At 36.7% G+C, this 15,454-nt stretch overlaps 1 protein-coding gene across 3 annotated transcripts in view; it reads right to left on the bottom strand.

Moving 5' to 3' along the window:
* The window catches only part of RPS6KA3 (ribosomal protein S6 kinase A3), a 101,394-nt gene that overhangs the window by 17,901 nt on the left and 68,039 nt on the right, over positions 1-15,454 (bottom strand). For 2 of the 3 annotated variants that reach the window (XM_043992375.1, XM_043992374.1), the window contains 6 exons: positions 15,327-15,415; positions 15,127-15,191; positions 13,838-13,940; positions 12,702-12,826; positions 7,641-7,766; positions 4,762-4,851 (listed from right to left, as the gene is read on the bottom strand). In XM_043992375.1, coding sequence (XP_043848310.1) covers positions 4,762-4,851; positions 7,641-7,766; positions 12,702-12,826; positions 13,838-13,940; positions 15,127-15,191; positions 15,327-15,415 — 598 coding nt within the window. The remainder of the gene's footprint in view (positions 1-4,761; positions 4,852-7,640; positions 7,767-12,701; positions 12,827-13,837; positions 13,941-15,126; positions 15,192-15,326; positions 15,416-15,454) is intronic. The other variant, XM_043992376.1, reaches the window with a different exon arrangement.

Below are 15,454 nucleotides of genomic sequence, written 5' to 3'. Positions count from 1 at the left end.
ACAGTTCATTCTCATCTGCATAAACAGGAGTTAAAAAAAAATTAGTATCTGAAAAAATGAAAGAAAATTTACTCTTGATGATTCATATCTGAAAAAGTACTCTCCATTTTCTTAGGTTATTTCTATATATACACACACGTATGTATTTTAGATGGATATAAGAGAAATGATTATTAAATAACAAATTATTGGGGAGATCCCTGACCTTTCCCAAAAATTTAGCAGTAGAGTTGTCGCCCCTTAGTCTTACAAAGAATTTAATCTAAGTTGAATTCTGGCATAAGCGTGGGTTCTTTGTTTAGACTGCCCAAGGCTGGGGGTGATTTGGAAGTAAATGACCGATCAAAGTCTCATTTCTAGCCCCTCATTAGAACAGGTCCACCTCTCATTATGATATTCATTCTCATTAATTGTTAACCAATCAGAATTGTTGCCATCCTCAAGAACACGCATTCTTCCATATATTGAGTGGGTTCCATGTGGGGTCTTTGTCATTCAAGAGTGTTTTTGACTCCTTTTATTAATGATTGCTGGCATGATTAATAAAATGATTAATTACTTAGAAACTATGCCTCTCAAACTGTTTATACATCACAGATTTTATACATAACAGGGATGCCTTTTTATGTTCAATTCTGGTGTATCACATATAATATCCTCTAAATGTTCAATAAACAATAAGGGCCTAAATCTTTGTGGAATCTGCCAAATTTTCCCTGCCCTCTGACCTCCCCCCTTTCCTGATAGCCTTTCTTTATGAGGTACATTACTATTTATTTTGCTTCAATCATAAGCAGAAGCAAATTTGGAAAATTATCTAGATGTAAAGGAGTGAAGAATGAAACTTCTTAGAATGTTGGGCTGAAGCAGTTAATTGTTTACTGTATGCTCTCTCTTCCAAGATGAAGTCCCATAAATGTTGCCTTTGCAATAACTCCTAAATCCATCCTCTTAACTCAGCCTGATACCAAATCTCGTTTGACTTTTTATCTCAGATCATTTAAAGCCCTCTGTGATCTGATTCCATCTTATATTTCTAACTTCTAGTAATATTCTTTTTGTGTTATTTTAAACTTAATAAACATTAACCCCCCCATAACATATCTATATAAAAACATATGAAACACCAAATTTCTACTACAGCTTGCTTTTAAAAATTATCTGTGTATATATAACACAAATCTAACATGTTAGTTTCAAAGCTGTCCTGCTTCTGTGTCTCCCTTTGAACTTCCTCCAGTTCTGTTCACATTTAAAAGTCTCATGAATGCTTTTTTATTTGGAACTAGTGACTCCTTGTCTCTTCCTCACCAATTTTCCTACCCCTTCCAACTAAAAAACAAACCCCACCCCCATTCCAAACAAAACAATGAAAAAAACTTCCATTGAAAACAAATTAGGATAGTCAAGGAAAAAAAAATATTGTCTTACTCTACACCTCCATTGTATCAGCTCTGTAAGGAGGCAAGATATGTACAGTCTTATTTCATATTACCATCATATATTCTACATTGCAAGTAGACTGGACTAGCAATCATTCTCTGATTTTGTCCTGCTATCATCTGCCTGAATGCATTAACGCAGGCTGTCCCTCCTTCTCTACTTGCTGACACTATTTGTTATGAGCACATTTAATCAGTCTACAATCAATGTTTACACAAGGCCTCAGAGGTACATGCATAACAAATGTGTGTTGAATTGATCTTTCCCAGTTTTGAAAAGAAGGATTTGGACAACTTTCATTATGTGTCACTTGAGACTTCTCCTGTCTGAGAGACAGAAGGAGGCCCATCCTAGACCAGGTCTGATCTACCAGACTCTTCCTACACTGGGCTCTTCAACTTGGTGCTCTTTTCTGTTCCTTGCTGATGGCGGGCTGCAGTAACCAACTCTACTTGGAACTCCTGTAATTGCAGATATGGAGTCACACAGAACACAAAATTCCTGATTCTGATCAGAACTATTCCAGTTTGAATGGTGGAGTCAGGGGGAAAAGAGGCAATAATAAATTTCTGCCACGAAAAAATGTGAGTCAAATGTCCTCTTAATTCTTGACTTATAATCTGTTCTGTGGACAGGCAGTCTATGACCGAAATTACTTAAAACTCTCAGAACTTGTAGAATTGGAAGGGGCCTTCAGCAGCCATCTAGTACAACTCCTGTGTGAACAACAACCCTCTGTAAAACAACCCTAACCAAGGGCCATTGGGTTTTGTTTGTTTGGTTTTTTTTGGAAGGGCATGAGGGTTAAGTGACTTGCCCAGGGTCACACAGCTAGTAAGTGTGTCAAGTGTCTGAGGCCAGATTTGAACTCAGGTGCTCCTGAATCCAGGGCCAGTGCTTTATCCACTGGGCCACCTAGCTGCCTCCATTTGGTTTTTAATTTGAGACTCTTCCTCATGGACTTTATATTCTGGTCTCTATGTACTGACCTACCTGCTTTTTTCTGTGTTCCCTGTCAATAACATTTTGCCTCCTGCTTCTGGAGCACAGGTGTCCCTGGTGTTCAAGGTTTTCCCTAGATTTCTTCAAAGCACAATTCAGAAACCACTTTCTACAGGATACCTTTCCTGAGTTCTCTAGGTGTTTGGGTTCTCCTCTCTCAACTAAAATGAGTTTGAAGACTGTGTATATATCCTTTTCCTCCAACAGAATGTAAACACTTTCTGTTTTTTTTCTGTACATTTTCATTTTTTCTACTTGTACCAAGAATTTCTGGCAAATAGGAAGTAATCTGTATTTGCTGAACTGAATCTTGAGCCTTTAAGAAACTTGGCTGCCTTCCTCTGGACATTGTCTAGCTTGTCAATGTATTTCCTAAAATGTGGCATCCACAACTGAAAATGCACCAGATGTGGTCTGACCAGGGCAGAGAACAGGATTACCACCTTCTTTATTCTGCATATGATGCTCTTTTTTTTTTTTTTGGTGAGGCAATTGGGGTTAAGTGACTTGCCCAGGGTCACACAGCCAGTAAGTGTTAAGTGTCTGAGGCCAGATTTGAACTCAGGTCCTCCTGACTCCAGGGCTGGTGCTCTATCCACTGCGCCATCTAGCCGCCCTTGATGCTCTTTTTTAATGACGTCTAAGATCATCTTTTCTGGCTGTTATAGTAAACTGCTGAATAATACTGAGCCACTAATACTGAATTTACTAAAAACCCCAGGTCTTTGTTTGTTTATTTGTTTTTTTGTGGGGCAATGGGGGTTAAGTGACTTGCCCAGGGTCACACAGCTAGTAAGTGTCAAGTGTCTGAGGCCGGATTTGAACTCAGGTACTCCTGAATCCAGGGCTGGTGCTTTATCCACTGTGCTATCTAGCCATGCCCCCCCCTTTTTAACAGGAATTATCTAACCATTTCTCCTATCTTGAATTTGTAAAGATGATTTTTAATATGACTTTATATTTAACCCCATTAAATTTCAGTTTGTTAGATTAGAATAAGCTGTCAAGATCTTCTGACTTAGTCACCCAAATCATGAACAATACTTCCAAAGTTACTGTCGTGAAATTTGATAATCATGTCATTTATGACTCATGATTTCATTGATGTGACAAGTTCTTAGTGTGGAAAATCCCTTAAATAAGGCAGATTAGCAACTGATTTATTGCTAGTCTCAGTCAGTTGTGAGATGACCTGAGAGGTTAACTGCACACGATCACATAGCTAACCAGCATGTTCCAGAAACGGGACTTGCACCCAGGTCTTCCTGGCTCCATGGCCGTCCCTTTAGCAAGCAGGTGTTGTTACTAATAAAATTTTGTGAGGAATCTAAGTTAAGTTCACTGTCTTATACCATAATCTGCAGATAATTTACTCTTGTTTTTTAAACTTAAGCCATATTTCAGAGTCTTGAGAGAACCAGGCACTCTCTGGTTCTCCTTGATCTTTCCAAGGGAATGGAAACAAACAGCAAACAAATCCACTGATTCTTTTAGTATGCTGGGCCTTCTAACTTAAACTCATCAAGAATTGTCTTTATCGGGGGCGGCTAGGTGGCACAGTGGATAAAGCACCGGCCCTGGATTCAGGAGTACCTGAGTTCAAATCCGGCCTCAGACATTTGACACTTACTAGCTGTGTGACCCTGAGCAAGTCACTTAACCCCCATTGCCCTGCAAAAAAAAAAAAAGAATTGTCTTTATCAATTTATTATATTTTTCAATTTCCAATTAGTCAAATAATCCCAAATTATTTTTATTGTCTTTTTCAGTTCAAAAAGCATTATTCTTGGCAGAGAAAATAGAAGGTAAGAATTGAATAGCTCTGCCTTCTTTCTATTATGTTTTCATAATCTCATCTGTCTTGTAGAGTGGAACTCTCCCTTCTTTGACCCACCTTTTAAAAATATGATATAGTTAATAAATCACTTTGGTTGACCTGAGTGAATTTAACCCAAAAGCTATTTATTCAGCACCTACTGTGCACCAGATTAGATGCTTGGGATACAAAAGTGGTTTTGCTCTCAAAGAGCTTATATTCTATTGTAATAAAACATGTTTAGAGGTAAGTCAATCAAAACATACAAAAAAATGCAAAGTAATTTCAGAGATCAGGAGCAAAGGCTTCTAAGAGTCAGAGGTGAACATTCTAGGCATGAGAACAGTTTATGCAAAGGTATGTGAAGAACACAAAGTAGGACAGTTTGAAAGGAAGTAACCTAAGCTGCTACTATACCACTATATTAAATTATGTGGGGAGGAAATTTGCAAATGTTATTAAGATAAATCAAGCAATTTATATTAAAAGAATCAACTCACATCTTTTAGAGTAATAATATTTGGATGCTGTCCATAACGAAGGAGGATTTCAATTTCTTCCGTAGGATCTCTCTTGCTTTTATCAATAATCTAAAATGGAAACAGTATTTATTTATAAGAATAATCAATAGATGTTAAAATGATTAATACGTTAGGGTTTATTTTGTATGAACACTGTAAACATGAGCCTTTGACAACATATTTTACTAGTGCAAGACTAAAATTACTAAGGAATTTTCTGTAACTATTTTCTAGCATCTGCCAGCTCTGTGACTATGCTGATTGAAATATTTTGCTTTTTTCTTTGTTTCTAGACTATGCTGAAGATAGGTTTTTTTAAGTCTCCAAATAGAAAAAAAAATGTTAGAAATGCAATTTTAGCCTAGTTTTATTATTACTGGGTTCTGAATGGAACATGAAATAATTTTAGAATGACAGAAATAAGAGTTCCACAAGCCTAAGGAAAAGTTATATAAAACAGATAAAATATTGATTTCATTTCTTCTGATTTCTTAAAATTTGAGATATCATTGAGTTAATTTCCAAGTGTTTATTTTCTGTGATATGACTGCTAGATGATTCAAGTTCCTTCCCCCTTTGCTTTTTGTCCACTATTTGGCAATTTATTTATTCATTTATAAGAAGGTATTCATGCAAAGAAAAAAAAAGTTTAAAAAATAATCAATTTTTCTTTCTCAGTAGTTCATTCTTTTTTTTTTTTTATTTTTGCAGGGCAATGAGGGTTAAGTGACTTGCCCAGGGTCACACAGCTAGTAAGTGTCAAATGTCTGAGGCTGGATTTGAACTCAGGTCCTCCTGAATCCAAGGCCAGCGCTTTATCCACTGTGCCACCTAGCTGCCCCCCCCCCATAGTAGCTCTTTTAATAGATTTGGCCAGGTGAGTGATGAAAACCACTGGTCATGGTAGGTGATCCATGAATTTCACTTAGACATGCTATTCCTATCTCCTATTAATAAATAATCTGTAGAGTTGGCTGTATTAACCACATGAGCACAGACAACTCTGTTCACTGGATTCTTTGCTATCTTACACTGATGATTAGTTTTACTTAGTTTAACTAATGTTAATCAAAGCTAGCCTATTACAATTCTAAGGGAATTGTTCAACTCTATATTTAAACAGTATCTGAAAAATGAATTTCCTGATAATTTAACATGATTTTCAAATACAACTTTTCTATTTGCTTTGTTCAAATGCTTTTTTTGTTTTTTCTTTTGTAGTCATCCTCCTCCTCCTCCTCCTCATTATTTGGGGTGAGGCAATTGGGGTTAAGTGACTTGCCCAGGGTCACACAGCCAGTAAGTGTTAAGTGTCTGAGGCCGGGTTTGAACTCAGGTCCTCCTGACTCCAGGGCTGGTGCTCTATCCACTGTGCCACCTAGCTGCCCCAAGTCATTATATTTAAATTGTAAAATAGTTCAGTAATTAAGAATTCAGAAGGCAAAACATGTATAAACTTTAATAACATAAAACAAATAAAACTATCATTTAATTGTCCACAAACACATTGCTACTCGATACAGATTTAGTTGCAATAAAATTCTGCACTTAAGAAGCTACAGAAAGTAAATATATAGGTGTCTTTACTGTTATTTAAATGTTTATATAATTGCCATGGCAATTTAAATATAGATGACCAAGTGATTACTTGATTTATGCTGATTAGACAGATGGCCTAGGACCCTATGAAAACCAGAAATTATCTAAGAAATACTTCTGCCAGAACATCTATAGATATGAATACAGCCAGAGCCTAGCTGAGCTGGGACTACTACTTTCCCCAACTCGTTATCTATTTAAAGTCACATGCCAACTCTGGACATCATGAGGAGGAATTAAAAGTTTAGGGGCTATATTCTCAATGTCTACAACTTCTAAAAAGGTCTTAACCATTGTAGTTATTTCTGAGCCAGCCACTTTGTACATCCTAGTTCTCCCAACTTGAGCCTTATTCCTCTTATTTCCATAAAAAGCAATTTCAGAGAAATAGGGTAGGTGGGAAATTAAAATGCTTTATTACCAACGCTTATCAACCCAACACAAACATGCCATAGACAAAGTATAAAATTAAATAAATGTAAGGGATTATTACTAATATCTCCTCCAGAAATAAATAACTTGATCACAGATGTAGACTTGGAGGAAACCCTGCAGGCCATCTAGTTTATAGATAGGGGATAGGGAGAAGAATGATGATTGAATTGATACAGGGAATGTTCTATGGAGAAATCTCTCCCCCTACACCAAGGCAGGTTGGTATGTACTTTGAAACCTGAGTCTTAGAGAACTGCCTAGGGCACTAAGAGGTTAAGCAACTTACTGGAGTTACAAAGACTGTATGTGTCAGAGGCAGGACTTGAACCTGTCTTCTTGGCCTTAAAGTCAGCTCCCTCAAACTATGCTATGTTGCCTCTATGATCTATATAACATCTAGATAAAAATGTGTTGAAAATGAAGACCACTTCTAGTCATTCGAGAATTAGCCTTCAGTCACCAAAATCTCTAAAATACAAGTTGAATCAAATTGCTTCAGATGGAGAGTGAAAGCCTAGGGGGAAAAGAGCAGTAAGTTTGATTATAGCTTCATATTTGCCAACTTCAAGTGAAAAGTTCAAAGTTCAGAGGTACATAAAACTTCCTCTTCCTTTTTATGGCTTAGAAACACTAAATTATCACTGGTTAAGGGGTTAAAATTTTCAATGACAATAGGTTGATATAGATTTATAATAGTCACTAGATATTCAATTTGACTGTAACCTGCTACAACAAATAAATCTAAGATAGCCTTTTCCAAGGAGGATTATAGTTTTTAATTACTACTGAATTACATGGATGAAATGTAAACAATAAATACATACCTTAACTGCATATTCCATATTTGTGACTTTATTTATACATCTCTTGCAAATAGAGTAAGAGCCAACTCCAATATCTTCTTTTACTTCATATCCATCAGTAAACTGAATACTGTTTCTGTGCAACTGCTACCAAAATAACATTATCAATTGATGAAGGCTTCAACAAATATTATGATTCATTTTACAACTATGAAACTTAGTTGAAAAAAACCTGATGACTGTCTATTAAAAAATTTCCAAGGCTGCACTTTCTGTTTGGGATTTTGATTTTAGGAAGTGTATTATGCAGCACTGAAGTACTTTAATACCTAACATTTATATAGCGTTTAAGATTTTTCAAAGTGCTTTACAAATATCTCGTTTTGTCCTCACAACAACCCTGGGAGGTTAAGTGCTATTATTTTCCTCATTTTACAGATGAAGAAACTAAGGCAAACAAAATGGTAGGTGACTTGTTCTGGGTCACACAGCAAGTCAGTGTTTGAGGTTGGAACTGAATTGAGGTTTTCCTGACTTCAGGTCCAATGCTTCTCTATCTACTAAGACATCTGGATACCTCAATATTTCAAGCAAACTAATTTCAATAAACAATCCCTCTGTAAATGTATACTATAAATGCATTCTGTAAAATGTACAACAAGGGATACTTTTTTTTTTTAAGTGAGGCAACTGGGGTTAAGTGACTTGCCCAGGGTCATACAGCTAGTAAGTGTCAAATGTCTGAGGCCGGATTTGAACTCAGGTACTCCTGACTCCAGGGCTGGTGCTCTATCCACTGAGCCACCTAGCTGCCCCAAGGGATACATTTTTAAAAGGGGAATTAAAAGACAAAAGTGAAAAAAAAAAAAGATAAAATTAATCAACAAAGCAACAGAAAGTCTGTCTTCCCCAAATGAGGATTAATTTACATACTGTTATTGTCAATAAATGAAATGTTTTACCTTCTTTCTTTAAAGCAACTCCAAATTAGGCTTACAAATAAAAGCAAGCTAGAAGTTAGGAATCTGGGTTTTGTGTGATCTCTCCCAATTTTTAGTTGCTTGAATAAAAAGGTTATGGGAAGCTCTTGCTCCTTAACAATATGGGATGTGCAGCATCTTATAAGCATTTAAAGCACTTCATAACCTGGGAGCAATTTCTTTTTAGACTCATTATACCTCTTTTCATGCACTCTACAGTTTAGTCAAACTGGCCTTCTCTTGGTTCCTCACACGCAGAACTTCCACCTGTTTGTCTCCATGCCTTTGCATCTGCTCTTCCACATGCCATGAATGCACTTCTTCAGACTTCTGCCTCAGAGTTCCTCACTTCCTTTAAGATTCAGCTTAAGTACTACTATATACATGAAGCCTTTTCTGATTTGCCTCAACTGCTGGTGCTTTCTCTCTCTCCATACCTTGCAATCATTTTGTATTTATTCTATGTGTGTGTGTGTGTGTGTATGTGTGTGTGTGTGTGTGTGTGTGTGTGTGTGTGTGTGTATATTGTATATGCTCTGTTAGAATACTAGGCTCCTTAAGAACAAAGATTGTTAGGGGGCAGGTAGGTGGCGCAGTGGGTAAAGCACCAGCCCTGGATTTAGGAGGACCTGAGTTCAAATTCAGTCTCAGACACTTGACACTTACTAGTTGTGTGACCCTGGGCAAGTCACTTAACCCTCACTGCCCTGCAAACAAAACCCCCAACCAAAAAACAAACAAAAAGAACAAAGACTTTTTCCCTCTTTTTGTATCACCAGGGCCTAGGACACTGTATGTCACATAATAGGTATTGCAACCTTTGCGTAATATTATCTACTGGTAGATTTGAGCCTTCAATGCAATACAAGAAAACTGATTTATCACAGAATATCTTTAAGCACTGGAAATCAAAATTTCCTAGGAGAAAAAATACGCGAAATTATAAAAAACAATATTAAAAGTGAACCTTGGGGGACAGCTAGGTGGCACGGTGGATAGAGCACCGGCCCTGGAATCAGGAGTACTTGAGTTCAAATCCGGCCTCAGACACTTACTAGCTGTGTGACCCTGGGCAAGTCACTTAACCCCAATTGCCTCACTAAATTAAAAAAAAAAAAGTGAACCTTGGGGGCAGTTGATGGCACAGTGGATAGAACACTGGCCCTGGAGTCAGGAGGACCTGATTTGAAATCTGGCCTCAGACACTTGACACTAGCTATGTGACCCTGGGCAGGTCACTTGGCCCTCATTGCCCCACCAAAAAAAAAAAAAGTGAACCTTGCTGCATACACGTGGGTATTGTGCTGTACAATTTAAATCAGATTGCTTCTTGTCTTGGGGGTGGGGGGGGAAAGAAGGAAAGGAGGGAGGGAAAAAATTTTGGAACTCAAAATCTTACAAAATTGAATGTTGAAAATTAATTTTACATGTAATTGGGGGAAAAATAAAATACTATTAAAAAACGAACAACATTTAATGGCCAAACTGAAATTCAGCAATCTTCATCTCATCTCTGATAAAAACAGCAATGAGGAGCAGCTAGGTGGTGCAGTGGATAGAGTATCGGCCCTGGAGTCAGGAGTACCTGAGTTCAGGTCCGGCCTCAGACACTTAACACTTACTAGCTGTGTGACCCTGGGCAAGTCACTTAACCCCAATTGCCTCACTTAAAAAACCAAAACAAAACAAAAAACCCCCCCAGCAATTAGTCAACAGGTATTTCTTCAGCATCTACTATGTGCCAGGCACAGAGTTGGGGTGGTACAATGAAAAGCAAAATCGTTCCTGTTCTCAGAGAGCTCACAGCGTATCCAGTGGCTATTAAAAGGACCTGAAAAAAACACTTTGCAGAAATATTTCCTTTGCATAGAATTGTTATAATAATTTTCTGTGTGCTACTTATTATAAGGAAATTTTATAGCACATGGAGTTTCTTGTTACTGTTAACATTGGGAAGGACCAGACTAAGGTTTTAGGATAGTAATGTTGTAGAAAGCTTTGATTTACATAGTTATAAAAATTACAATAATACTAGCTCAACGTTATATAGTGCCTTGAAGCTTGCAAAGCACTTTACATACATTTTCTTGATTTTCACAATAAGCCTACATTATTGTTTTTGTTGTGTAGCTGTTTCAGTCCCGTTTGACTCTTTGTGGCCCCATTTGAAGTTTTCTTGGCAAAGACACTGGAGTGGTCCAGCTCATTTTGCAGATGAGGAACCGAGGCAAACAGGGTTAAATGACTTTCCCAGGGTCACATAGCTCATAAAATTCTGAGGCCATAATTGAATTCAGGAAGATGAGTCTTCCTGACTTCAGGCTTGGCACTCTATCCACTCCACCACCTAGCTGCCTGTGATGTAAGTGCTATTAATAATTCCATCTTACAGATGAGGAAACTGGGATAATGAGAAGTCAAGTGACTTTCCCAGGTCCAGCTAATAAATGTCTGAGATAGGACTCTGAGTCTTCCTGATTTTAAGTCCCCGGCTGGTACCCAATATGCCATGCCATGTCAGCTCTAGTTATACTTTAAGACTAATACACTGATAAGCATAAGATGTGAATCTATGTAATGAACTGGGTTATAACAGGATTCTACTATATTTACTTCTAATAACTCTAAGTTTGTGGCTAAGACTAGTATAATACTTTGCACAGGTGTTCAAATACTTATTAAAAGTATATTAACGATTTAAAAAAATTCTTTAGGGAAAATACTGTCTACAGTTTATTATTTTAAATTTCTCTATTCAAACAATTGCCTTAAATTAACACTAACAAATGACTGCATTACTTCAGCCAAAGTCTGAATGCTAAATACTGTACCATATTGCATTCACTTTAAAGAATAGATCTTGGGGCAGCTAGGTGGCGCAGTGGATAGAGCACCGGCTCTGGAGTCAGGAGTACCTGAGTTCAAATCCGGCCTCAGACACTTAACACTTACTAGCTGTGTGACCCTCGGCAAGTCACTTAACCCCAATTGCCTCGCTTAAAAAAACCAAAATAAAATAAAAAATAAAAGGAAAAAAAAAGAATAGATCTTAAATCTTAAGTCATTACAAAATTTATGCTGACTGTATAATGAAAACATTAAAATGAAATATTTTCCCCAATACTAGTAAAAGTTAAAGTTCACATGACAACATGAAGAGAAAAAAAGATAATAAAACTCAATGCTTTGAGCATCATTTCTTCTTTTATGACAAATTCTTAAATTATTAAGCTAGTCTATTTTTTAAAAAACAAAAAAGCCCCCAAAGAACCACTCATTTTTTGCATCCTTCATTATTTCCACTTTTCCAATGTATAAGGGGATAGAAAAAATTATAAAATAATTATAATTATAATCATATAATATATAATTGTATAGCATGTAATTATTATAATTATATAATATAATTATAAAATAATTTTAGGTATTGCCTTTAAGTGTATGGCACTGGGGGTGGGGAGAGTCTTCATGGTTCTGGTTAACTCATTCCTTTTAAGAGAATGGGTTCAAATGAACTTGACAACAACTTACTTTTGGTTTCTCTATCACTTATTTATTTATTTATTTTTAGTGAGGCAATTGTTGTTAAGTGACTTGCCCAGGGTCAGCTAGTAAGTGTTAAGTGTCTGAGGCCGGATTTGAACTCCGGTACTCCTGACTCCAGGGCTGGTGCTCTATCCACTGCGCCACCTAGCTGCCCCTCTCTATCACTTATAAAAAGCAAAGGGACCAGGGGAATTCAGCTAACCAGAGCTTTCTTGATGAGCCAATGGTAGAACAAGTTGAAGTCAATCTAGTTCTAAAAAAAAAAGCCTTGGAAGGATGGTGGTGGTAAAGCTTGTTGCAATTCTCAAGAAACTCTACTCTGCAATCAAATATGTGCTTCACATTTTGGTTGGTGTAGATTCCTGCAGCTCTCCCCTACATTAAATGAAGCACTTCTGGGATGATGCCAAATTTCTGCACTATTGAAATAAATCTAATTTTAAGCAGCAATTCCTTATTATGAAAGAAAAGATAAAACCTATTTTTTATTATTTGCACAATAAATTTCATTTTATCCAAGACTGATTTTGTTATTTAGAAATGCACTTGCACTTACCTGGACAATTGAATGTACTCCCACTGTCTGCATTGCTTGGCTTTCATCATCTGATGTGATAGCTACAAAACTGAAGCCTCGAAAAAGCTGATGTGCATTAGCACTAGGTGGAATGCCAGGTGAATCTGAGAAGGTTCAGAAAATGGTTACTAGGAATATTAAAAAATAAAATAAAATAAAGGAAGAACCATCCTAAGCTTATGATGTTCTATGATTAGAACCGGCTTATATTAAATGTCATATAAGAACCACAAAAATTTCGATTATTGGTTTGGGTCAAATTGTTACATACACATACCCCAACTCTCCCTTTCTCCCCACCAACCCACACTGGCAAACATCCAACTTGATAGTTTAAGAGCTCACATGTCCTACCAAGCTGAGAAAACTTTGATTGCCACTACCAAAAGAGCAGCTATAAATATTTTTGTATATATAGGTCCTTTTCCTTTTTTGAAAAAAATCTCTTTGGGATATAGAACTACTAGCAGTATTGTTTGGTCAAAGGGTATGCTCTTAATTTTCAGCTCTGTCACAAGAAAGAATAGCTATAAATATTTTTGTCCAAATGGGTCCTGTCTCTCTTTGGTGGTACAGACCTGGTAGTTGTATCACGGAATTATAGGGTCTGCACAGTTTAGTGACTTCTGGGACAAAGTTCTGCAATGCTTTCCAGAATGGCTGGGCCAGTTTATACCTCCACCAATAGTATCATTTGTAATTATAAAGGACATTGCTATGTGCTGCAAATATATTATTTAATGGCTAAAGGTTAATTAAAAGCATTTTACCAAACAGAAAACTTGGTCTTCACTTATGACCAAGTTTTCTATTTAATAGTGCCATAATTTTGGTAACTGGAGTACTAAAGGCATATGTTGAAATATTTTCTAACCAGTTATTTATATATAATCAGACAAATAAAGACAAGGAAAATAAGGAATCAATCAAGCACAGGATATCTGAATAAAAGATTTTTAATAATTGATACTCCAATAGTCATCAAATTTATACAATTACCTGGGAGACTATTTAAGTGCAAATGAAAATATTTTTTGAAAAGAATAAGGTAAAATAGAGGGGTAAGCTTGAAGTTTAGATTCTGTCTGCTCACTCTTTCCTTTCCCCCCTTTTACCTTTTGGAGTTTTTGCAGTAAATTCAGGATCAAAATAAAATGTGTCTTCAGGTCTACCAGTTGCAGGCTTAAAGGGTGGAAGAATTTCTCTTCTATACAATTTCTAGAGTAGAAGGAAATGAGAATTATACTCATATATGTAGTTAACTACAAAAAATATATTCAGAATCACAGGCTATTAAGAGATAGAAGGTATAGTGTTCTGTCTCAATTATATAATGGGTAAGACAGAAGAAAGCCAGGGGAAGTAAAAAACAGTTTATGGGTCAATTAGCCCAGTAACAACAAATGACAAAGGAGGGTTACATGGCACTATAAAAAAAGAACACATAGTAGATTTGGAGTCAGGAGAGCTGGATTTCATTGCTAACTCTGGTACTTATTATCTTTATGACCTTGAGCCACTGTACTTCTTCTCAGGGCCTCTTCTATAAAATGAGGGGGTTGAACTAGATGATTTATAAAATTCCTTCTCAGGCTTAAATGCCATGAAAAATAATTCTCTGAGGTCAGTGAAGCAGGGAAGTCAAAGTTAAATAGATAGGAAAGTCAGGAGGAAGGCTGGCTCTAGAGGAAAGATACAAAGTTGTGTCTTGGACATGTTGGTTTTATGAGCCGATGGGACATGTCATGGCAATGTCTAGGAGATACATGGAGATGTGGGACTGGAGTTCTGAGACAGAATCAGAATAGCTATATAGATCTGGGAGTCATCTACTTAGGCAAAGTTGAAATCATGGATGCCAATAAGATCATAGATAAAGAGAGTATAGAGAGATATGAAGCCCTAAGATATATCCTTGTGGTACATTGACAAATATGCAGAAGTACATGGATGATAGTACTGGCATCATTCTAACTGATGGAGGCCAAATGTTCTGCACTGAGGCTTGTGTAGAACTTAGAAATAATCTTTCAAAGGGGCGGCTAGGTGGCGCAGTGGATAAAGCACTGGCCCTGGATTCAGGAGTTCCTGAGTTCAAATCTGGCCTCAGACACTTGACACTTACTAGCTGTGTGACCTTGGGCAAGTCACTTAACCCCCACTGCCCTGCAAAAAAAAAACCAAACAAACAAAAAACAAAAACAAAAAGAAATAATCTTTCAAACCCCTCATTTTAGAGATGTGGAAACTATACCTTGGAAAGTAAAGTGCCCTGACCAAGGTCATGGTGAGTTAGAGCAGACAATCAAACCTCCTTCCCTTGACTTTTATGGCAGGGTTCTTCCCACTTACAATTACAATACACTGTGATTTCCTATTAAGCAATGTTTTATTAGATACTTACATTCCAGTCTATTGTTGAGAAAAATGAATGCCTTTTAATTTCTTCAACTCCATCTGGTCCTGCTCCTATTAAAAGTCACCAAGGTTAGTTGCTCACTTCTCATCAAACAAGTAAAATTTATTTATTATTATTTATTTACTCAAATGGTTGGCTTAAAACCTTAACATAATAGTTTCAAAAAGCAAAAAAAAAAAGCTTACCTAATCTGTTTGCAGGATTTCGTTTGAAAAGCATACGTAAAAGACTCTGTGCTTCAGGGCTTAAAAATTGTGGCATTCCAAGTTTGGCTCTAAAGAGTAAACAATAATATAAAATTTTAATAAATAAT

Source organism: Dromiciops gliroides, chromosome 3 (genome assembly GCF_019393635.1).
Source record: "Dromiciops gliroides isolate mDroGli1 chromosome 3, mDroGli1.pri, whole genome shotgun sequence".
Taxonomy (NCBI): Eukaryota; Metazoa; Chordata; class Mammalia; order Microbiotheria; family Microbiotheriidae; genus Dromiciops; species Dromiciops gliroides.
This window is presented reverse-complemented; position numbering and strand designations above follow the sequence as displayed.